Source organism: Pseudorca crassidens, chromosome 11, assembly GCF_039906515.1.
Source record: "Pseudorca crassidens isolate mPseCra1 chromosome 11, mPseCra1.hap1, whole genome shotgun sequence".
In the NCBI taxonomy this organism is placed as follows: Eukaryota; Metazoa; Chordata; class Mammalia; order Artiodactyla; family Delphinidae; genus Pseudorca; species Pseudorca crassidens.
In genome coordinates, this window is record NC_090306.1 from 1,954,535 (window position 1) to 1,979,946 (window position 25,412).

A 25,412-nucleotide genomic window follows, 5' to 3' on the forward strand; every position below is an offset into this window, starting at 1 on the left:
CAAAACATTGGCTAAATAGAAAACTGGATTTGGCAATGGGCATAAAAAGAAAATTCACAGTTGCAGGACGTTCTAATTAGTAAAATTTGATCTGGACAAAATCCTTGATTGATAAATAAAGTCATTATAAAGTTTAAATATGGAAAAGAATTGATACTAAAATGATTCAGTAAAATAATATGGAAAAAGATGGACATTTTCAACCTCACGCCTGGAAAACTGATAAAGAAACTGAATTAACTTAGTTTCAGTTCCAGCAAATATTCAGTGAAAATCCCTTGACATTGGTAATAACCTGATTTAGATGTTTGTGAACAGATCAAATGTTTCTACTGAGTCAAATATTCTCAAGGTTAAACAAGGATAAAACACTAAGTATATCATTCTGAGCACAGAGGAAGTTATTTTAGTGATCATCGAGGTCATCGACACCTGCCTCCTTGCCCCACTTTCTAAACGAAAAATTCAACGCCCGGGGAGGTGACCCGGGCCGTGAATGTGGCTGGACCGAAGTCACTCGGCGTCCAAGTGTCATAGCCACCATGGAACACATGGGCTCGTGCAGGGCTGTTTATGTGAACAGTGCCTGTAGGCAAGTTACCGTTCTGAATCACAGTGGGGCTTCCGGGCTGCGTTCTCTGCCTGGGACGTTTCTGAGAACCAAGCTTCCCGGTGATGAGCACACTGGCGATCCTCCTCCATCCCGTCCACCGCCGTGGCATCCAGGCCACATGGCCTCCTCCAGGACAGAGCCAGAAGCTCTGACATCCCTCCCGCCCACCCTCCACAGGTCGCCACGGCACACGAAGGTCATCGTGATCCACCCACGCTGGCGGCACCAGCCGTGTGGCTTGTCACCCTGCCCCAACACCTGTGGAGGCTGGCAGTAAGTCCACATGTGCTTTGACATGCCTCCCCTCAAAAAGTAAAGCCTAAGATGCTCTGGTCCGTTCAGCACAGACGGGCTCAGTGCCTCGCGCGGAAGGAACAGAACACAGTAGAGGTGGTGGTGTGTGACTTCCGATAATGGGTCATAAAAGTCACTGTGGCTTCCTCCTTGCTCCCTTCTCTTGAATCACCCATTTTGGGTCCGGATGGTGAGGAACTGAAGGTTCCTGCCAGTATGAGCTGTGGGTGAGCATCCTGGAATGGACGCTCCGTCCCCACCAAGCTTTGGACAACTACAGACCCAGCTGACATCCTCACTGCAACCGCGGAGACACTCACGCAAGAGCTACCCAGCCAAGCTGCTTCCGAATTCATGACCTGCAGAAACCACTGACCTAACAGGGGTGTATTGCTTTCAACGCTGCCAAGCTTTGGGGTAATGTGTTATGCAGAAATAGAGAATTAATTCACACTTTAAGCAGTATCCACAGGGAGCTACTGAGAGTTCAACAGATTTACAGTATATCTGCTTGGCAATCGCCTACTGCTCCTTCAAGATGTGGCACAATGTAACCTCCTCTGTGAGCCCTTGAGCCTCCGGTGCAGACCTGGGTTTTCCTATGGCACCTCGTATTCTTTTTTCTGTTGGAGAAAATCTGTCCTTTAGTATTTGTTTTATAGTCTTGAAACATGTATTTCAACCCAGGTACCTAGTGCAGTGTAGGTACATAGTAGACTCCCAATAAATATTTTTGAGTTAATTTTCTCATTTCAGTCAGTTTTAAACCAAACAATAAAAACTTCAAACTGCACTTACGGACTTATTCTGTATGACCTCAGGACCCAGGTGTCAGTAATGGACTGCAGAGAATGTGCATTTTAGTTTGTAAAAATATGAAGTCAGGGATAAACACTCTGGTTCAATTCTGGAGGATGTAACAGTGTGAATACTAGATTTCAAATAGTGACCCATCAACAAAATGACTGTGAGAATCTGAACATTTACGATTTTTTCATTTAATACCCAAAATGCCAAAAGAAAAATCTGAATAACTTATTTTATATTCACGTGAAAAGGAACCCAGACAGTGTAACAGCTTTGGGGGTTTGCCAAATCCCTCCTCATGCAGAAAGTCTGTGATTCTAGTCTTGAAGAAGAGAGAGAGGTATATGTTCAGTGTTGACTATCTTTCAATGAAAAGAAATGAAGTCTTGCTAACAAGTGGTTTGCCTTAAAACCTGAATTTTCACCGCAAAGAACCAGCCATCTGTTTTGAATATTATAAAGACTAAGCCTCTATTTGTGCTCCGCTTTGATCTCCTAGGATAACAGGAAGACAGTGATACAGTCCAGCTACACCTCAATCAAGTGTGCGCACTTAATTTATCCCAGAAACGCTGACTGACAGATCCAGCTGGAAACTGTAGTCTCGTCATCCCAGGATCAGGAAGAAGGAGGCAGACACATCAAGGGAGAATAGCTTTTTGTTTTGGTTGATGATGCATTTTTGTGTCCCAGAAAATATTCCTTTAACCCAAAACAGACAGTAACCCTAAAGACAGAGAGAATGTATAGAAAATAACAAATTAGGGAGAAGCTGAGGACAAGTTAATGAAAGAAATACTGCAGAACCCTATTGTAACAAGACTGTTGTTAAATAGTTCAGATAAAATGTGAGTCAAATCATATCCTCCAAAACATAACTCTATAGAATAAAAATGTGATACAGTAGGCAAGTGTTAGGCCTATCTTCCAAAACTGGTATTAAAAGGGGTCCCACCACATGTTAACCGAGGGGTGGCTGGTAAACCTGACAATGTATTCTAGAAGGTGGACTGGGAAGCTGGCAGTCCATGCCATAACCGTGTCAGGTTACAGGATAACCTGTTAGGGTACAGAGTAGATTAAAAGATGAAAATATCTACTACGAATGCATAAAATACATGCAACTTTCCTTTAGGGTAAAAGTTCACCAGTTTTTATTTCGAAAACGATTTATTGGGCTCCGTAGGGTCCCCCCATTTTCAGGGGACTGTGAAAAACAATTAGGATGTGAAGAGTTTTATTTTGCATGAAGTACAAGGATATTTTTATTGTCCAGGAGGAATGTCTGAGTCACGAGCGATACGACACACAGGAGGAAGTCCGCACTTCCTTATTAGTCAAATGCTGGTAATTGTTAAGGTAAGAACCCATGCCTCTGAGAGCTTATGTTCCAGAGATGTCTAAAACACTGCAATTTTCAGTCTAAGAAATACATCAAGTGAGTCACAGGACAATGTCACCTTAAATCATTCAGCAGAAACTACAAAAATGTAGGATGTACCTGTGGAACACTGTTAACTCTGTCTTAAAAATACACTGAGAGGGGCTTCCCTGGTGGCGCAGTGGTTGAGAGTCCGCCTGCCGATGCAGGGGACGCGGGTTCGTGCCCCGGTCCGGGAAGATCCCACGTGCCGCGGAGCGGCTGGGCCCGTGAGCCATGGCCGCTGAGCCTGTGCGTCCGGAGCCTGTGCTCCGCAACGGGAGAGGCCACGGCAGTGAGAGGCCCGCGTACTGCAAAAAACAAAACAAAACAAAACAACAACAAAAAAAAACACTGAGAGAAAGGCCTCTCCCCCAGATTACTCACAACCCACTCACGTGGCCTAAGAAGAGGTCCTTGCCTCACTGAGCTCGTGTGATCACCAAGCCTGTCAAGAATCACTTACAGCCACCGTGCAGGGGTGGTGCTCCTGCTTCTTTCTACGGCCTGAAAATAACCCTCAGGTTAGAAAACTTCAGAAGAAAGTGTCACCTGCCGCCAAGGGTGCTTCTTAAAGGTGATTAGGTCTGACAACGTCTGTGGCTGACCTCCCGCACAGATACCTGGGAGAGGTGTCTACACTGTTGCTCAGGCAGTACTGGTGACATCATTGATGATTCAGTAAAGAAGACATTTCTTTTGCTGCAGGAAAAATTAATTACTAGGATTGTGGGTTACTTGTGCAATGGGAGGAATGTTACTATATTAGGAGAGAGGAGAAATCTATAAAGTGAAGAGGAGCATCAAAGGATCTTGTAAATATTCAAGGATTTTTACCACAATCACTACCAATGTCACACAGTCCTTTACTGAGCATTTCCTGTGTGCCAGGCAGAGGGCTAAGTGCACTGAATACATTAGTACATGTAATCCTCCCAAGAACCTTCACTATAGGTTTTATTACTGCCATTTAACAAACGAGGAACCTGATGCTTAGAGAACAGGTCGAGTGACTTGTGGGAAATTACACAGCTACCGAGCTGGACTCAAATCACATCTGGAGCCAAAGCATGCTATTTACCACCAAACTAAATGGTCATAAAGTAATATAACTGCCGTATAGGGGACACAGGAGAAAACATGCTTTGTCAGTTTCACAGGTAGGACGTGATAGGAGAAAATAAAAGAGACAGGATAAATAAAATCAGAAACCAAAGAGGAGACGTTACAACTGATACCAGACCAATACAAAGAATCATGAGGCTACTACGAACAGTTATATGCCAACAATTTGGACAGCCTAGAAGAACCGGATTAATTCCTAGAAACATACAACCTACCAAGACTGAATCATGAAGAAACAGAAAATTTGAACAGACCAATAACAAGTAAGGGAACTGAATCAGTAATTAAAAACCTCCCAAGAAAGAAAAGCTGAGGACCAGCTGGTTTCATCAGTGAATTCTACCAAATATTTAAAGAATTAACACCAATCTTTTAAAAACTCTTCCAAAAAAGTGTAAGAGGAGAGAACTCTTCCAAGTTCATTTTACAATGCCAGCATTACCTGATATCAAAACCAGAAAAAGATGCCACAAGAAAAGAAAATTACATGCCAGTATCTCTGATGAACATAGACGGAAAAATTCTCAACAAAATATTAGCAAACCAAATTCAACAATACATTAAAAGGATTATATACCATGATCAAGTGGGGTTTATTCCAGAGATGCAAGGATGGTTCAACATCTGCAAATCAATCAATGGGACATACCACATTAACAAAATGAAGGACAAAAATCACATAGTCATCTCAATAGGTGCAGAAAAAGCATCTGACAAAATTTAACATCCACTTATTAAAGAAAAAAAACTCAACAAAGCAGTAACAGAGGGAACATTCCTCAACATAAAAAAGGCAATATAATGACAAGTCCACAGCTAACATAATACTCAATGGTGAAAAGCTGAGGGCTTTTCCTCTAAGATCAGGAACAAGACAAAGATGTCCACTCTCACCATTCTTATTCAACATGGTATTGGGAGTCCTAGCCAGAGCAGTTAGACAAGAAAAAGAAATAAAAGGCAGCCAAATAGAAATGGAAGAAGTAAAACTATCACTGTTTGCAGATGACATGATATTATATGCAGAAAACCATAAAGACTCTGTCAAAAAACTGTTAGAACTTATAAAAGAATTCAGTAATATTGCAGAATACAAAATTAATACACAAAATCAGTTGCATTTCTATACACTAATAACACAGTATCAAAAAGAGAAATTAAGAAAACAATCTCATTTACAATTGTATCAGAAAGAATAAAATACCTAGGAATAAATGTAACCAAGGAGGTAAAAGACCTGTTCCTTGAAAACGGTAAGACATTGATAAAAGAAATTGAAGAAGACACAAATAAATGGAAAGATAGCCTGTGCTCATGGATCTAAGGAATTAATACTGTTAAAATGTTCATACTACCCAAAGAAATATACAGATTCAATGCAATCCCTATCAAAATTCCAATGGCATTTTTCACAGAAATAGAACAAAGAATCGTAAAATTTGTATGAAACCATAAAAGACCCCCAAATAGCCAAAGAAATCTTGAGAAAGAAGAACGAAACTCGAGGCATTATGCTCCCTGATTTCAAATATATTTCAAAGCTATAGTAATTAAAACAGTATGGTACTGGCATAAAAAGAGACATATAGATCAATGGAACAGAATAGACAGCCCAGAAATAAACCCATGGATATACTGGTCAATTAATTTATGACAAAGGAGCCAAGAATATACAATGGAGAAAGGACAGTCTTTTCAATAAATGGTACTGGAAAACTGGACAGTTACATGCAAAAGAATAAAACTGGACCAAAATCTTACACCATACACAAAAATTAACTCAAAAAGGATGAAAGCCTTGAATGTGAGACCTGAAACCATAAAACTCCTATAAGAAAACATAGGTGGTAAGCTCCTTGACATAGATCTTGGGGATGAATTTTTGAATCTGACACCAAAAGCACAAGCAACAAAAGCAAAAATAAACTAGTGGGACTACATCAAACTAAAAAGCTTCTTCACAGCAAAGGAAACCATCAACAAAATGAAGACAACCTAGTGAATGGGAGAAAATATTTGCAAATCATATATCTGATAAGGGGCTAATATCCAAAATTTATAAAGAAGTCATACAACTCAATAGCAAAAAATTCAACTAAAAGTGGGCAGAAGATCTAAATAGACATTTTTCCAAAAAGACATACAGATGGCCAACAGGTACATGAAAAGGCACTCAACATAACTAATCATGAGGGAAATGCAAATCAAAACCACTATGAAATCACCTCACACTTGTTGGTTATTACCAAAAAGACAAGTGATAAGTGATGGTGAGGATGTGGAGAAAAGGGAACTCTTGTGCACTGTTGGTGGGAATGTAAATTGATGCAGCCACTATGGAAAACAGCATGGAGATTCCTCAAAAATTCAAAATAGAACTACCATATGATCCTGTAATTCCACTTCTGAGTATATATCCAAAGGAAATAAAATCACTATCTTGAAAAGATATCTGCACGCCTGTGTTCCTTGCAGTGTTATTTATAACAGCGAAGACACACAGACAACCTAACTGTCCACTGATGGATAAAGAAAAATGTGGTGTATATACAGTTACCCTTGAAAAATGCAGGGGTTAGGGGCACTGACCCTCTGAAGAGCCAAAAATCTGTGTATAACTTATAGTTGGCCTTTTGTTCTGTGGTGCCTCTGTATCCATCGTTCCATAACTGCAGATTCAACCCACTGCCCATTGTGTAGGACTATACTATTTACTATTGCCAAAAAAAAAAAATCTATGTATAAGTGGACCTGTGCAGTTCAAACCTGTGTTGTTGAAGGGCCAACTGTACACACACACACACACACACACACACACACACACACAGAGTAATATTATTCAGCCAATAAAAAAGAAGAAAATCCTGCCATTTGTGACAACATGGATGGACCTTGAGGGTATTATGCTTAGTGAAATAAGTCAGACAAAGAAAAAGACAAATACTCTACAATCTCACTTACACGTGGAACCTAGAAAAACCAAACTCATAGATACAGGGAACACATCTGGCAGTTGTCCGTGGTGGGGTTTGGGGGTGGGTAAAACGGTTGAGGGGGTCAAAAGGTGTAAACTTCCAGTTATATGGTAAACACGCCCTGGGGACAGAAGGCACGGCGTCTATTGTATATCTGAAAGTTATTAAAAGAGTAGACCTTAAAGTTCTCATCACAAGAAAAGAAACTGTAATTATGTGAGGTGACAGATGTTAACGAAACTCACTGTGGTGATCATTTGGCAATATATACACATACCAAATCCTTATGTTGTGCATCTTGGATTAATACAATGCTATTTATCACTTATATCTCAAGAAATGGGGGGGGAGGGGGTTGCCACATAGAGAATGAGCTTTGGTTTAAATAAACGTCAGGAGAATAGTCAAAATGTAGGCAAAGATCATTGAAGTCAGGTGCTTGTAAAGCTCCCATTCTTCTATTACCTCTCTACCGAAACCATTCTACACTGTGTGTGCAACCAGATGATTATTTTCTCTTATGATTTAACTTGGAGTACCTCCTCACTATATTATTATAAGGTTCTTTTTCTTTTTCTTCCTTCAGTGTTAAATATCACAAGCCTAGGGCCAATGCACAGTTAACCTGGGAGGTTACTAACTTCCTAAAGTAAATACCTTTTTATCCATAGCATCTCATCCTCTATGACAGGGATCCCCAACCCCTGGGCCACGGACCGCTACTGGTCATGGCCTGTTAGGAACCGCGCCGCATAGCAGGAGGGGAGTGGCGGGCAAGCGAGCGAAGCTTCATCTGTATTTACAGCCGCTCCCCATCGCTCGCATTACCGCCTGAGCTCCACCTCCTGTCAGATCAGCTGCGGCATTAGATTCTCATAGGAGCGCGAACCCTACTGTGAACTGCGCATGCGAGGGATCTAGGTTGCGTGCTCCTTATGAGAATCTAATGCCTGATGACCTGAGGCGGAGCTGAGGTGCTGATGCTAGCGCTGGGGAGCGGCTGCAAATGCAGATCATCATTAGCACAGGTTTGACTGCACAGAGACCATAATAAATCAATTGCTTGCAGACTCATTTCAAAACCCTATCAGTGAGTGGCAAGTGAAAACAAGCTCCCACTGACTCTGCATTATGGTGAGTTGTATAATTATTTCATTATATATCACAATGTAATAATAACAGAAATAACAATAAAGTAGAAATAAATAATAGAAATAATAATAAAATGCACAATAAATGTACTGTGCTTGAATCATCCCGAAACCATCCCCCCACTCCCCAACCCCTGGTCCGGGGAAAAACCTCCTTCCACAAAACCGGTCCCTGGTGCCAAAAAGGTTGGGGACCGCTGCTCTGCGAGATGTCTAAAATAACAGCATAAAAAAGAAACATATTCTTTTATCTATAAAGGAAATGATGTTATCTGGCAATCTGCTCTCCAGAAAACTCTAGAAAGTCAATATTCAATAAGTATTAATTGAATGCCTGTTATTGCCAGACAAGACAGAGTGACTTTTCGTGTTAGTTTACACTGCTCCTTGTTGACTTAAGACTAATAAAGTAGATTTGAAGACAAAGAATATTCCTGGAAAATAAAGAGGGATATCTCATAATGACAGGGAGGTCAGTTTATCAAGAGTATACAACAATCAAAAATGGGTGTGCAAATAATAACAGAGCTTCAAAATACATGAAGCAAAAATTGAGAATTCAAAGGACAAATAGAATAATTCCAATTATACCTGGAGATTTTAATACTCCTCTCTCAGCATTTAATAGACTGCCCCCCACCCCCCTGCCAATTTTTAGTAAAGTCATAGGAGATCTGAACAACCCTGTCAGCCACCTGGACCTATCAATATTTACAGAAGACTGTGTGCAATAACTAAAGAATATCATTCTTTTCAAGAGCTCATGGTAAGTTCACCAAGATGATCATTTTCTGGGCCATAAAGCATAAGTCTGAGAAATGGTTACATCTAGTAAGGCTCATACTTTGCTGGTACACATGGTGTTTTCAAAAATTTTTACACAAAAAACATTATTTATGTTCTTAAGTTTGATAAGGCAAATCATCAACTTCAAAAGCTTGAAATTTTGTTAAGAAAATCTGTTCTCTGTAGAATTAGCAAGTAAAGTGGATTAGCAAGTCAAGACTTGGGCAATGTTTAGGGATCACTCATGCATTTCTTTAGGTAAAACCTTTATAATATAATTATATTCACAGCACATTTTAGAAAACTTGAAATACTCTACCACAGAAACTCCAGCTGTGGCCAGCTAATTGCAACTGCACTTTGTTAAACCAACGACTGTTAATATTTTAGTGCAGTAAGATCAATAGTGCAATAATTAAAAAAAAATTGGTAGCATCTGAACACTTGTTAGGAGTTAGATTCTATTGTGGGAGAAGAGAGAGGAGAACGGAGACTCAGGAACAAGGTCATGTGAAGGTGGCTCATTTCTCAGTCTCCTGGTGAGGTTACCTATGGGCCGTGTTTCCTATGACACCAGCGGGGCTGGGCTTCCTGCTGAGGCCTGCACAGAAGCTCCTGTGTTCTGCTAGAACAGACAAGGCAGCTTCACACTGGCGGAGGAGCCTGCTGAACTGCATTCAGCTCCTGCGCGGCCCCAACAGGCTGCACGATGCCCAGCTCCACCGCCCCCCCCTAGCGTGTAGTGTAGATAAAGAGAACAGCACACGGACTTGCTCAGCTGCAGCTCTGTCTGGCATGCGGGGTTCAAAGAGCTTTTTTTTTAATTGGAGTATAATTGCTTTACAAGGTTGCGTTAGTTTCTGCCGCACAGCGAAGTGAATCAGCTTTAGGTAGACACATATCCCCTCCCCCTTGGGCCTCCCTCCCACGCCCGCCATCCCACCCATCTAGGTCCCCAGTGAGCACCAAGCTGCGCTCCCTGTGCTATACGGCAGGTTCCCACTGGCTACCTGTTTTACACATGGTAGTGCATTTATGTCAAACCTAATCTCCCAATTCATCCCACACCCCTTTCCCCACCCCCTGTGTCCACACGCCCGTCCTCTACTTCTGTGCAGATGGACCTAGAGTCTGTCATACAGAGTGAAGTAAGTCAGAAAGAGAAAAGCAAATACTGTATATTAATGCACGTATGTGGAATCTAGAAAAATGGTACGGATGAACCTCTCTGCAGGGCAGGAACAGAGACCCAAAGAGCTCTGTGGTTGGCAGCACGCATCTCAGCTCCTTTCACAGGCTCGGGATAAAGCCACATGGAAAGTTTCCCGTCTTCACAGTGCACGCCTCTTTCCACAACTTACCTCATTGTTCTCCTCGGCTGTGTTTGCAGCGAGAGGTCTACACGACCCTCATCATTTTAAGGAGGGTGACACCAAGACACAGACTCTTCAGGAAGAAACAACTCCAGAAGAGTGAGATCGCCAATAAGCACGGGCAGTGAATCCAGGGGTGCAAGGCCACCAATACGTGTGAACTTACTCATCATAATTATTATTTTTTCTAAGAAAAGGATTTCCTCAGTCAAACCTCCAGGGCATGGGATCAAAGAGAGATACTGACACAGCTGGACTATATTTTCTAGCCAATTGGCCTGGAAGGGAGAATCTAGACAGTGTCCTGGCAACCGTTTAACACGGCAGCAGTCCATAAAAGAGGGAAAAAGAACTCTGTAGACCGACTTTTCAAAAAGCCTTCTTTTGCTTCTTTATTTCTCTTTATTTATAAGGACAGTTTGGGGGTAATATCCAAGCTCTAGGGGTTGTCCAGGGTAGGCACTCTGGAAGAATTACTGACCCTGAGAATGCAGAGCATTCTTCTATAGACAGAAACTAAAGGTTTTAGTCCACAGTACAGGTTTTTTTTTTTTTTTTTAAGACTATATACTTTAACTTATCATAAAAAGTATATCCCAAACCTACTGGCAGAGTATCTGATCAATTTTCTATTTCCAGTTTGATGTAAGTCACTATAAACCTTACCAGGACACTGTAATATCATGCTAGACAGAGTAGTTTATAAATAAAATAACGACAGGAGAAATTTATCAATAGTTACATGCCCTGGAAGTTCTCCCAAAAATGCATAAAAGAAACTATAAAAGTGACTATTAACACACAACAAGAAAAAAAAGCCAAAACCCCAAAGCCCACTATGTCAGAAGCATAGCAATACACACGGGAATCAGGTGAAATGAGAAGGCAGAGAGCAACCAAGGATTTAGTGAGTTAAAGAGAAACAAGCGTGAGATGATCGTGTGAAAAAAAGTGACGGCAAACAAACAGCACGCATGTCTGTAGTTAAGGAGAGCCTTTCTCACCGTGCTGAACAAATGGCTGCCCTAGGAGCACGTGGACGGCTATGCCCATATGCCCTCCTCCTCGTCCTACGGGACGGCAGAGACCCCAGAGCAGCGTGGGAACGAAAAGAGCTGGTTAGTATTCAAAACAGAGACACAAGCACACTGTAGCAGCAGCAAACAGTCTCTAACCTCCTGACCCTTTTTACATGAGGCTCTGACTCGTAATTAGTTTGTCACTGTACTTCCAGCCTTCCGACCTCTCCGAGACGCTCTCTCTATCCACTGCTGGATCTGGGCAACATTATCAAGTGAGAGGCTTTTCTTTATTTTTTGCCTTTTCCTCAACCTTTCCCCATTCCTGTTTGCCTCCCACTACTGTGAGGTATCCAATTCCTTGTATGTATGAGCGAAACCTGTTTCAAGGAAAGGATCTAGTACTCGTCTTACACACACTGGCATAAACTTAATGCCAGGTATCAAGAAGCAGGCAGAACAAGCAAAGTGATGTCTGGCAGAGGGACAGACTGCTGACATCAGGCAGACGGCTCTCCATTCTGCCTGCATCAAAGATTGTACTGCTTTCCCTCTAAAATATAAGGCCTGCCGCAACTGGCTAGGAAATGTCATCAAACCATGACTATACCTTCTGAACTTAGAACAAAATTGCATTTTCGATATTATTGCTGCTTTCACCTGCAATATTTCTTCTTCTTCTCCTAAGACAAAGCTATGCTATCGTTTGGAGGAGACGCTCAGTGGGGGAGTTTTCTTTGACTCTTCAGTCATATGGATGTAATTACTTAACTATTATTTTTCTCCCTCAGCCGCATATTTTAAGATTGAGTGTGATGGAGATGTTGAAATCTGACTTTTGGCAATGGGATATGAGGTAATCTGTTCACTACTCTCCCCCATCCGTCATATTCAAGATCTTGGGAGAGTTTCCTTCTTCCAAAAAAACTGGCATTGAATATGGTTCCCCTTCAGGCTGACTCATCACTGCCTCTTTTGCATTGATGAGAAATTGAAGGCAACAATTTAAGAATGACATAGATGGAGGGATCCACCAAGGAAATGGGAGCGAAGAAACTAAGTTTCAATCTTCACGTCTACTAGGTGATGAGCAGAGATCTTAAAATTTGCAGTTAATATTCAATAGTTATTACCGTTACATTGCACTGTGTGTGCCTCACTGAGCTTACAAGGAGAGTTTTGTTTTTCTACTGAGGCAGGACAGTTTCTTAAATAAGAAGAGCAGGACAGTTACAAATTAGTGAGTATCTCTGAGAAGATTAAATTTTTTTCTCATCTCAAGGATTCTTTAGTGTCCTCAAATCTGCTGAGTATCTCCTCTTAAAATATCAGAATCATGTACCACCTTCCTCTACAGAAACTGACTCTGTGTTAAAAAAAAAAAAAAAAGTTTTCAGAAACTGATTATTTTTATTTTTCTAACTTGTACCCCAGAATCTGTAATGTGCTAGTACAAAATATATCAAAATAAAAGCATACTGGTTTTCACAAGACAATCAGAAGCAGTCTTACCTGGTCTGGGGAGGGTTTATGATTGGTTTGACTGGAGTGGGAGGATCTGAAGTGGTCGTCCTCATAATTGTCGGCCATGAGCTTCATCCGATTTTGTGTCTAAGAGGAAATGATGCATAAGGTTAAATTTAGGTAAAATTTCTGTGACACACTGCAAAGTAACAAGTGCCTTAAGAACGTCCTAAGAAAGGATAAAACGAATGCTGTCCGAAATAAAATAAGTTAAACATAGGATTTCTGAGGATATTGGGGGAAGAAAGTTTAGACACTATTATGGACTGAACTGGGTCCCCTCAAAATTCATGTTGAGGCCCTGACCCCCAAGCCGACTGTGTCTGCAGACAGCCTTTAGGAGATAAATTAGGGTTCAGCGAGGTCATAAGGTGGGGCCCTAATCTGATGGGACTGCGGTCCTGTAAGAAGAGGAAGCGGGAGATGAGTCCCCCTGCCGCGTGGGGACACGGTGAGGAGGAGGCCTCCGTGAGCCAGGAAGAGGGCTCTTCCAGGAACCAAGGCAGCTGGCACCTTGATCTGGGACTTCCCAGCCTCCGGAATGGTGAGAAAATAAATTTCTGTTGTTGAAGTCACTCAGTCTATGGTACTTTGTTATGGCAGCCCGAGCAGGCTAAGACAAGCAGCTAAGGTTCCACAGGAATTCTGGAGGGAGGAGTAACCTCCCTCAATTAAGCACTTTATTGCAGCGCTTGTTTTTATTTTTTAAAATAAGGGTTGGATTATACTACATATAGGGTAGAACTCTGCTAACTCTGTTTTTTCACTTCATGATATCAATATATAGGACCCATCTTTCCAGGTTACCATAAAATTACTCACCTTTTTTAACAACTATTCCATTTGGGGGGGCGATGTTAGATAACATACAGACCATAAATATTGGGGGAAAAGTTATCATTATCTGTAAATGAAGTCATTATATACCTAGAAAATCCAAGAGAATCAATTGAAAAATGATTACAATTTACAATAAAGTTCAGCAAGGTGATCAGACAGAAGCTATATATTAAAATTCAACAGCTTTTCTTTACACCACCAATAAACAATTCAGGTTTTGGAAATGAACTGAAGATTCTGAAATCCTTCTTTTCAACCCTAGACCAGAAGAGGATTATTATCCCACTGCCTCTTCTCCATGTTCACCAAAATGGAGGACTGGATTGGTAATTCTGTGTGCTTGGTTAATTTAAAACCCAGGTGAATGTAATATATATATATGCATAAAACATTTTAGAGGATTCCCTTTGCAAAGCAAGCAATTCAGAAAATGCACGGTACAAACACTATGCATAAAATCAAACAGCAATATTGTTAAAACCTGAAGTTTTAAAAGCATGAAATATACATTTGTTAACATTATATGATTCAAAAATGTTCACTGTAGATAATCTAAAACACAAAAAAAGAAAAACTACCTGTAAATCCCTCTAACCAGTGATAATCATTGTTAATGTTTAGGTGCACCTGTTCAGCCTCTTCCCTATGAACATAAAAAGTAGCATGCTTTTCCGATTTATTCTCTATTTCTGCTATGATATGGTATTTTTTAAATTGCTATATCTTACGGTATATTTTGATATCTGGTAGGACATGTTGTCCTTCTCTACCAATTCTGCTTTGTCAAAATCTGATTGACACATTTTCTTTTCTAGATGAATTTAAAACATTTTGTCGAGATCCATAAAAAAGTTTAGAGATTTTTCTTCGGTATTTTTTCACATAATGATGCCTGAGCAAGAGTAGGGCCAAAGTGCCTGGGCCCGAATTCTAGTTCTGCCTCTTACCAGCTAGCTCAGCTGGGGCAAGCTACTCGGAGCCTCAGTTTCCTCACCTTTAAAATGAGGATAGCAATACCTTCTCCCCATAAGACTGTCGTTAGGATTAAACGAGTTAATACAAGCTCTTAGAAAGGTGCGTGGCATACAATCGACACCCAATAAATTTCAGCTGTCACCATCGTTCTGAACATTTCTTTTCATGGCATTACGTATCGCTCTAAAACCTAATTCTAACTGGCTGCATGGTACTCAGCTGAGTGGGTGTTTAACAAGTCCCACACTGCTGGGCATTTGGGCTCCTTACATTTTCACCTAGTAATATATGAACATTTCTAAGCCAGCTCCTCCCTCCAGGATATAATGACAGCAGAAGAAATACTTATCAAGAAATTGTCTGTGATATCAAATTTCTCTTTTCTGAGATGACTTACAGGGACCTTGAAAATATGTAGGGCACTCTTTCTTATGTCAAGCCGTACTTATGACAAATGGAGAGTCGTCTGCAAGGCAGCTCTGGGGAAGCATGAGGGAGAGAGCAAAGGGCAAAGGGGCGCACCGGAAAGTGACAACATGCTGCACCTCACTCACTTGCACGTGGGTAAGAAACACTTCCCCGGGGACTTTAACAGGACCCTGCAGCAAAAGTACACGTGGATAGTTATTATCTTAGAGCATGACACGCAGTCTTAACGCCTGATACCGAGTGTGAGTTTAAAATCTTAGAGAAGAACTAATAAAGCACATGCAAATCCACTTTCAAGGCAGGATGTATCTCAAGTATTCCTCAGGAATGAGAATGAAGGCCTCACACAAGAACTGATCACAGGAGACAGATAAGACCACAGGTTACTTATTTGATCCATGTAAGCGAATGAAGAAATAGCCCTAAGAGGGTCTCCATTTCTGAAAGACATGAGGTTTATCAAAGTTAACTAGTGTTCCCAGGTCAAATATTCATTAATTTGGTGTGAAGTCTGTTTCCTGCACAGTCAGAAGTTGAGCACTAAGTATCGGACAGCTCGCAGCGCAGTAGATATTATACAGACCATATAAACGACACTCTGCTCAAGAATCTCTTGTTCTACGCTCTTCTTAAGACTAAGACCAGCAAGCATGGAAGGTACTTTATATCCAAATATTTTCGCTCTTGAACCATGCCACGTGCATGTGCAGAGAGCCGAACTCCCATGGTCCCACGACATGAAGAATAAAGTTGTTTGAAGGAAGGAAGGAGAAAAAAAAAAAGGACAGGAGGAAACTTGCTGAGATAAACTTTTTAAGCTGTAAACGCATATCTGTGTATATAGGTATACATACCCTCCCAGAGGAAAGGTTCATCGTTTATTCTGTTAATCTTTTCTTTTAGGACTAAGATGTCAATGCTCAAAAAAGGTGGTACAGAAACTATATGTTTCACAGAAAAATAGTTAGGCTAAGAAACAGTACATGTTGGTTATTCAAACCCAGGTATTAAAAGGTTGGAATTCTGATCAGAGTTACCTGGTTGTTCACTAATCTTTCCTTTCTGGTTTCTGATAACGCTATTAACCTACCTAAATGAGTTTTAGAAAAACTACTACTTAGAAATATTCTGAGATATTTTAGAAAACATATCATAAATAAGTCTTAACCTAACTAGCATTATTTCCAATTATAATTATCTTTAAGAAAGCATTAAGGGCTTCCCTGGTGGCGCAGTGGTTGAGAGTCCGCCTGCCGATGCAGGGGACACGGGTTCGTGCCCCGGTCCGGGAAGATCCCACATGCCGCGGAGCGGCTGGGCCCGTGAGCCATGGCCGCTGAGCCTGCGCATCCGGAGCCTGTGCTCCGCAACGGGAGTGGCCACAGCAGTGAGAGGCCCGCGTACCACAAAAAAAAAAAAAAAAAAAAAAAAAAAAAGAAAGCATTAAAATTATTTCTGCCTACATTTGTTAAACTTTAGAAATCATTTTACTATAGTGAATTTTAATTAAACTTTAATTTGCTATTTTGGTATTTGATATACAAAATGAGAAAAGCATGATCTTCACCGTTTTCAGGTGGGTTGGACTCTGTTGGTTATAAACTTAGCAGAATTTCAACAAATTACCTATGAGCTTTATTTTAAACTTCATTTCATGAAAAAGTATAAGTAGTCATTAATTATTCTATTTTTTAGTTTTTTTGCGGAACGTGGGCCTCTCACCGTTGTGGCCTCTCCCGTTGTGGAGCACAGGCTCCGGATGCGCAGGCTCAGCGGCCATGGCTCACGGGCCCAGCCGCTCCACGGCATGTGGGATCTTCCCGGACCGGGGCACGAACCCGTGTCCCCTGCATCGGCAGGCGGACTCTCAACCACTGCGCCACCAGGGGAGCCCCATTAATTATTCTTGAGTTGTTCATTTTATACACACTTGACTGAAGATTATCCTTCTAGCTGGGAAAGCTCCTTTTCCACTGGTTGGACAGCTTTGGGGGGACTCCCGTGAAGCAGTGTGGTAGGCAGGGGATGGCAACTAGATTAGAGGAGACAACTGTGCTGAATTTAGCCCGACAGCAGTCAGGTCAGACTACCTTCACATCCTATTTATTTTCTCAGCTGGAGTGCAAGGTCTAATAGAAAAGTGTGCTTCCTACTGACTTTGTTTTGCTTTTTAAAGAAATCAGTTAGATAGTTTAATTTTGGTCCTGATTAGGACCAAAATGTGGAAGGAATAACCATCCTGTGCATTCTGTGTACGGTAGAAGACTTTCTGTGTCCTTCTGACATGACATTACTCTTGCGTTCCGGCAAACATGCGCTAAGCTCGTCTTGTACATTTCTTGCCCCAGATCTGGAATCAGCTGGTTTACCAAAGAGCTCATTCATTCAGTGGGACAGGAGCGGGTGCTGGGTGCTCAGTGCTGCTGGATTACTGCTTTCTGGTTGTTTCAGCTGAGAGGTAGGAAAAACTTTCTTTCTTATTAAGAGGGAGAAAATTATAAATTAACAGTGATATTTTCAATTTAGATTTAAGATTCTAGGTCTGCATCTTAAAGAATAAGTTCTTACTTAACTTCTTTGATTTTATACTTTATATATCTTTTTTCCTCTTATGCTGAAAAACCTTGGTTCCTAACAATAATGACATAAATTACTTTTTATTTGCTTTATCCATCAATTTAATTCTTTGAAAATACCAATACCAACGTAATCACTATCAATATGCCTTCAGAATGAACTTTAAAATTTCTCTGCATTATATTTTCTTCTCATTGGAGTATATCTTATTGAGAATGTACAGAGAAAAATCTGTAATATATAAGGTTAGTTGAACTAATTCTCTGCTGCATGTGACTATGCAACAATTTAATAAACAACTAGATTCATTTGTTTCAGTTTGTTTACAAAATTCAGGAATTGCTTTCCCCTCTTTCTGATGTAATTTTATTTTTGATTATGTAAAACATCCGTATGATTCTAGAGTCAAAACTATATAACGAGGTATAACGAGGTACTTTCAGAGAAGACTTGCTTTCAATCCTGCCTTCTCTATCCTATTCCCTTCCTCTTTTCATAGGAAATTTTGGGTGTAAATTTTAAATTTACCTTTAAATTGTTCTTTATGTAACTGTAAGCAAGCATACACTCTCACAAACATTTATGAATTTACCCACTTTTCTCACATAAGAAGTAGAATATTAAATACACTGTTCTGCATCTTGCTTTTTCATTTAACAACATATTCAAGTAGTCACTTCATAACAATAGAGATGTTTCCCATTCCCTTCTACAGCTGCACAGCACTCTACTCCACTGGATGTATTATAATTGATTCAACCAGTATCCCACTGTTGGGTATCTGAGTTATTTCTAACCTACTGCTACTACAAATACCGTAGCAACCACTACAGTAGCACACACGGAATTACCTTGTACGTGTGTTATTTTGTAATTTTGAAAATGTGTCACTTCTGCGTCCAAAAGTGAAAACACAGGTAAGTAATGTTACTACACGTTGCCAAGTCCCCCCAGGAGGTGTGCATTTTGTGCTCCCACCAGTAGAGTTTTACGAGTGTGTGACACGCGCAGCCCTGTCAACTGAACATGCTGTTAAACCTTCCTTGATTTTGGCCAAACGGCACCTCAGTTTGACTTTACCTTAATATGAGTGCGGTCGGGCATGGATTCATGTTTAGAGACTATCTACATTTCTTCCCCATGACCTTCCGTTTTGACTATTCCCCCCACCCCCCATTAAGTTGTTATCTTCTTCTCCATTTTTAGGGATGCTCTTTTTTGGGATATTAGCTCTTGGTGATGTAAGCTGCAATTTCTCTTCTGAAGTCTGACACCTGTCTTAATTTTCAGACCCCACACTCTCAACTATGACACTATCCTGTCTGTATCCACTGTTCTTCCTTCTGATCCTTATACTTCCTCTCTTTAGTTATTTTAAAAACTTCAAGAAAATATTGCCCGTCTAGGATCTTAAGTCTTCAGAGAAGTAATCTCCTCTGTTACATCCTCCTCGTTGTGGACTGACTGTGAGCTCACCCTAAGGGTCACCTGTTTTTTTCCATGGGAATATTGTGATGTCTGGGCTGCTGAAGGATCCCAGCAGTGATACTGTAATTGCTTCTGCTAGGCTCTAATGGAGCATACATTTTTATTCTAATATTTCAGGTAGGAGCTTCCCACGCCCAGTGGCAGTATCAATTTATACTCTAAATCTGCTGGAGATACAGGCTTCAGAATTCTGACATCTTACAAGGGACCTGGGGTTCCTTCCCAAGGTCACGGCAGAGAAAAGCTTTTCTCATCTACCGGTGGTAAAGGTTTGACTCAATTAGTCTTATTTCCTTTCCCTTGAATGGCACTCATCTGACTGTCCCATCTCGCGGCAGAAGTTCAGTTCCAGGTCCCCAGTTCATGTCATCCTAAAGTCTCGCCTTCTTTCCCTGTGCGGGCACTAAAACCCAGCCCCAGCCCTAACTGGTCAGACTGGTCATAATGCCCAGGGCTGCTGCTGCTTCAGTTCACACCCCTCTTTGCTTCTGACACCTGCAGATTTTTTCTGTCAATTGAGCTCAATCATGCATCACAAATTCTGAGAGGGGATTAACGCTTATCCAGTATCTTCAGGTTTGGAACAAAAGGATTTCAGTGTCATCTGGAACCTCTGTCAGAGTCTAATAATCTGTCTACATGTCTTTTCTTCCCATGGTTTGTGAGTCTGTGAGGGCTGGGACAAAGACTCACTCACCCGTGTAGCAACCTAGTAACTAGTAAACTTGCCAGTATACATACATATATATATACACACACATACATATACACACACACACACATATACACACACACACACATATATACACACACATACATATATACATATACACACACACATATACACACATACATATATACACACATACATATACACACACACATATATATACACACACATACACACAATACATATATACACACATACACATACACACACACATATATACACACACGCATATACAAACACACATACATATATACACACACATATACACACACATATATACACACATACATACATACATATATGTATACATATATATATATTCCTTAACATACGTTTGTCAAATTCAAGAATCTATTTTTCCATGGTTGTTACATTTAGGATTATATTTTATTATTGTTCCAGCAATGAGCTTCATATTTTGAAAGCTTTTTCTATGAAATTACCTTTATTAAATAATGCTCTTTTCCATTTGTATTAATTAAAAATAGATACACTTACCAAACACAATTGCTCATAACTATGAAAAATCCAGCATTACCACAATGAGTTATCTCAGCCAAAAGAAAAGAAAATAGACATTTTAACTAACTAGCAGAGTTTTATCTCAAATAAAAACAACTGCTGTTACTTAGAATAGGTTCAGAAAGGACCCCAGCACCCAGGCACTCTGATTTATAAGCACGTATAAGGTTCTTTTCTTTGATTTCCTCATATACAAATTGATTTATGTGTGAAAAGGAGAACTTCTGACTATAGATATTCAGGTATTTATTTTGTTACTCAGTGGATTTTTTTTTCTTAAGGTTTCATGTAATCTTCTCTTATCTAAAAGGATATACTTGAATACATCACCATTTATGGCATTAAGCTCATAGGATATCTGTTCTTTCTACATATTCTGTATTTCCTAGCAAAACTCTACTGTTCTTTCCCCTCTTGGTAGAAAGCAAAGAAAACAAACACCAGCAAACTTTCTGATTTTTCTTTTAAAGGAGCCTACGTTTTTCCATCTATTATAATCATTCCTTAGTTCTTAGAAAGGTTTGTGTGGGATTCCTTGCTTCCCTAACTCAGAGACGCACATATTCCTTCCTTCTCAGCCTCCAGAAAGTATTTATTAATCTTAATGCTTAGTCCTGATTATTATGTATGTCTAACACTTTCTTATATGCCATACAGACTGTAACTTTGAACCCTGAAGGACGGAAGCTTATTCTTTCTCTCTTTCAACAAATATTAACATGAGAATAAAGACATATTCAGTGTTTTAAAACTAAAAAATACTTAAAATACTTTATAAGAATTTCTATTCTATTTCTAAATTTTGAGAGCTGTCCTGTTTCTGGCAGGCCCGTGGTGTGTATCTGCAGTATACTGGGGTGAAAAATCAGAGCCAGATCCATAAAGTTACAGGAATGAAATACCCGTAGGCCATCTTGTTTATACTGACCCAAACCAGTGTCTGAAATGAGACTGTTTAAAACAAAGTGCGATTGAAACTTTATTCCTGATCACTGCCTCAACTTTCTAGCACATACTTCTCATCCTTGCAATAAACCTAAAGTAACCCTTTAGGTTTACTTTTTTACTTGCAGTAAACCCAGTTTTAATGTTATAAGGATCATTTCTTCCAGTTGTATCTGTTCTCAAAGCAACAGAAGCACTACATTCTGCAAAATAACCAGAATGTTTAGGGGGAATATTAGCTGGATCCAGTGAGACTCACCATCATATCTAAGAAAAGAACAAAATGTAGGTAGATGTTTTCTGTTATTCTAGAAACCAGTGAACAAAGGTCAGTATCCGAGAGCATTTACCGCAGCTTTGTTTATGGATTACGCGATCTGGGTGGCTAAGTATACAGTTAAAATGTTACAGATACAGAGGCCACGAAAAAGAGAAGTGACACTAAATTCCTTCACATGTAACAGAAAAGACCGACCCCCCCATTTTAAAAAAATCTTAGACTGTGTTAAACACAAATTAAAAAAAATCATTTTCTCAAGGGTGGCAGCACAAACGATAGGTATCTATTACAATGCGTCCCAACCCAACAATTTAGTGCTGCAAAGCAGGAAAGTTTAGTACTCTTGCTTCAAACAGGACACCCTTTCCTTAGTAAATACACAGAAATTAACTTTAATTTATTTGATGCTTTTTATATAAAAAAAAGTAAAAACGTTTCCCCCTGTTTGAGGAATAGCTGAGCAGGCAATGGGGTAATCTTCAAGAATTTGAAGCACTTTTAAGCACACACACACAGAAAAAAGATGCCTTTTAGATAAGAAGGATCAAAATTCTTAAAGTAAGAAGTTTTGAGGGAATTTTATGCTTTCCTTTTACAAAATCATGGTCCATGTGTGGAAAAGGAATGAATGGAATTGACTCAAAATAAAGTTAACTATAAATTGTACACTCATGAGCACGTACACTGAAGTATCTTTAAACAAACCCAGGGATGTGAGAGCCATTTGGGTTCTTACTGGAAACCATCCATACAGAGAGCAACTGACAGAAGGCCAGACTCTGCAATACCACCTGTTCTGTGAGACTTCATTATAAAAGGATTTCTCTGTACGTACGTGCTTTCACAAACCTTCATATGTGGTTATGCTGGTAAAATCAGCAAAAAACGACCAATGCGTTCTAGGTGTCTTCTCTAGTTTCCAAAGTTACTTCTTTTTTTGTGAAATTGAGCTAAATGGCTTTCAGTCTTTTGTGTAAAGGAAAAAAACCCCTGACATTTATTAGAATCAGACCTTTCTAAAACAAAACAAAAAAAAAGATTAAATTTAAAAAAGTATCTTAGGGCTTCCCTGGTGGTTGGGAGTCCGCCTGCCAGTGCAGGGGACGTGGGTTCGTGCCCCGGTCTGGGAAGATCCCACATGCCGCGGAGCGGCTGGGCCCGTGAGCCATGGCCTCTGAGCCTGCGCGTCTGGAGCCTGTGCTCCGCAACGGGAGAGGCCACAGCGGTGAGAGGCCCGTGTACAGCAAAAAAAAAGTATCTTAAACGATCTCATATATTTACGGTTGTGGAAATACTTCACTGATCATTTCAATAAACTCAAGTATTTGAAAAACTCTGATTTCTAGAAATAAACAAGAAGCATCAGGCACAGATAGGTTCTAATAAGGAATGAATACCCATTAAGGATCATTTAAAAGGCATCAGTGGCTGAATAAATTAGTGAAACCAGACAGCAAAACTTGTCTGCTACTAGAGGTATCATTTTCTAAAACACATCAATAAGTGACTGGGGCTGGCGGGTAGTGATGAAGATTGTGATTTCAAAAAAACTGGGTTATCTGAATACTGGCACTAAAGTTCAAACTCTACTGGGGTCACTTAGATATCTAAACCTAGAACATAACTATTGTCTTACTAAAGAGAAAAGGTAGTTTTGCCTAAGTCTTCCTTCAGAAATAAAGGTTAGCTTTAACTTGCTGCTTCTAGAAGATGGAGCAGACATACTTTTCCCCATACCTCTGATAAGTACAAAAGTAAAACTAAAAAGTAACTGTAAGCTATACATACAAATGTAAAACTACAGCCACACCAACATAAAAAGGTGGAGGGAAGACAGACTGGTTAAGGACACTGGGACCCAAAGAATGTCACAGGTGGTAAGTTCCCTGGATTTTCTTCTTGCCTCATATATCAGACCTGGAGCTGGAAACCAGCGACCTGGAAGCACCAACAGTCACAGACAACAAAAGCCTGAGCTCTCTAGCCCAGGAGGCCTAGAGGGGAAAGGGGCAGCCTAGCAAGATAAAAACATTTTAGACTATAATCACTCTACTCAAAAGGTCACAGGAAAAACTGCCGCCCATGGCAGCAAAGCTAAATGGTGAGCTGGGGCCTGTACCCCACAGCCTCTCCTCCCCCCGGGCAGGTGTCAGAGGAAGCCAGGGAAGGGGCAGTAACCAAGCCCCCCCAGTGGCACCGGGGACAGGCGGGCGGAGCGGTGAGTCCCACCCTGGGAAGTGTCAGAGGAGGCCCAGTGCTGCACAGCAGGAAGGAGGCCACCCTGCAGTGCTTACGGAGGGAGTCCTACACATCCTGGCAGGAAAAAGTCCGGGGAGGCCTAGCAGGGGTACAAATCATACCGCTGCCCGGAGTGATGGGGAGCCCCACTCCCTGGGTGTCAACAGAGGCAGAGGGGAGCCTGGATTTGCCTCCACTGGGCAGTAATGAGGCCTCACCACCCTCTCCTCTCTGGAGTGTGCCAACGAAAACCAGCTGGCAGAGACGGTTTAAATAAGATCCAGAGTCACAGGGCGTGCCCCAGACCCCAAATGTCCAGGCACCGATGAAAAATCACTCCTCATACTGAGAGCCAGGAAGATCGCCAACTGAATGAAAAAAGACAACTATGGTTAAAGGCACAGGGGAAGCGAAAACCTTCTTCTCGACAACAGACTTAGGTATTTGGGCAGCAGCTGATTAGCTACCACAGTGGGACTGTGAGGGGCCGGAAGCAGCCAGCAGCTGCCCCGAAGGCCTGTCCACAAAGCACCGCCCTCCCCAGCAAGCCTTGGTTCACCTCCGCCCAACCCTGGGACAGGTCGGGGAGGCAGGCAGCGGGGGCTGCTGTGTCTGCAGTAGACCTAACTCTTAGCAGCCGCTTCCGGGAAACTTCTAGGTCAGGAGAGCCTATCCAGTCCAGGTCTCTGTAGCCATCTGACCACAGTTAGTCTGCAACTGGGTTCATCTAATCACCCAAAACTACAGCTTTATTTTGGTGGTAAGGACACCCCAGCCCCAAGAACCAACAGCACCCCTGCACTTCCTAGGCATGTGCAGGTAGGTCCTTTTGACTAGCCTCCCTGTTTTTAGGTTAAGAAAAATTCCTTCTTTCTCACACATGTAGCTCCTTCCATTTAGATAAATAATAATAGTAAATATTTATTTTATCAACTCAGAAGTTATCAATATATTTTTACTTTTATTGATTTGAAAATTATTAATTTTGAAACTTATTGATTTATTAATCAATATTAATGGACAGCTGATGTTTATAATATAATTGATGTTTAAAAGTTCTTAATTTATGTTACTGAGGATTATACTCTCCTAGAAATACACAGCAATTTACTGGCTAAGGATCAGTTCTAACTATATCAAGATGTGAAGTACAATTTATTACCCGACTATATGAAAGACTAGTTCATGAAATAACTGTGGCACTTAACGTGAATAGGTTAACTTAACCAAGAGTTAAAAAAAGAAAAGGTACTAGATATTTTTGCTAAGGGATCAAATGCAGAAAGATTGAAAACTTTAGG

At 40.7% G+C, this 25,412-nt stretch overlaps 1 protein-coding gene across 17 annotated transcripts in view; it reads right to left on the minus strand.

Moving 5' to 3' along the window:
• ERC1 (ELKS/RAB6-interacting/CAST family member 1) overlaps positions 1-25,412 on the minus strand; it is a 399,699-nt gene that overhangs the window by 45,685 nt on the left and 328,602 nt on the right. For 12 of the 17 annotated variants that reach the window (XR_010947412.1, XM_067756042.1, XM_067756040.1 and 9 more), the window contains one exon: positions 13,076-13,174. Coding sequence is in view for 16 of the 17 variants with exons in the window: in XM_067756042.1 (XP_067612143.1) it covers positions 13,076-13,174 (99 nt within the window). In the remaining variant the exon portion in view is untranslated. Of the gene's footprint in view, positions 1-11,548; positions 11,615-13,075; positions 13,175-25,412 lie in introns of all 17 variants that reach the window. The other 5 variants (XM_067756049.1, XM_067756047.1, XM_067756044.1 and 2 more) reach the window with 1 other exon arrangement.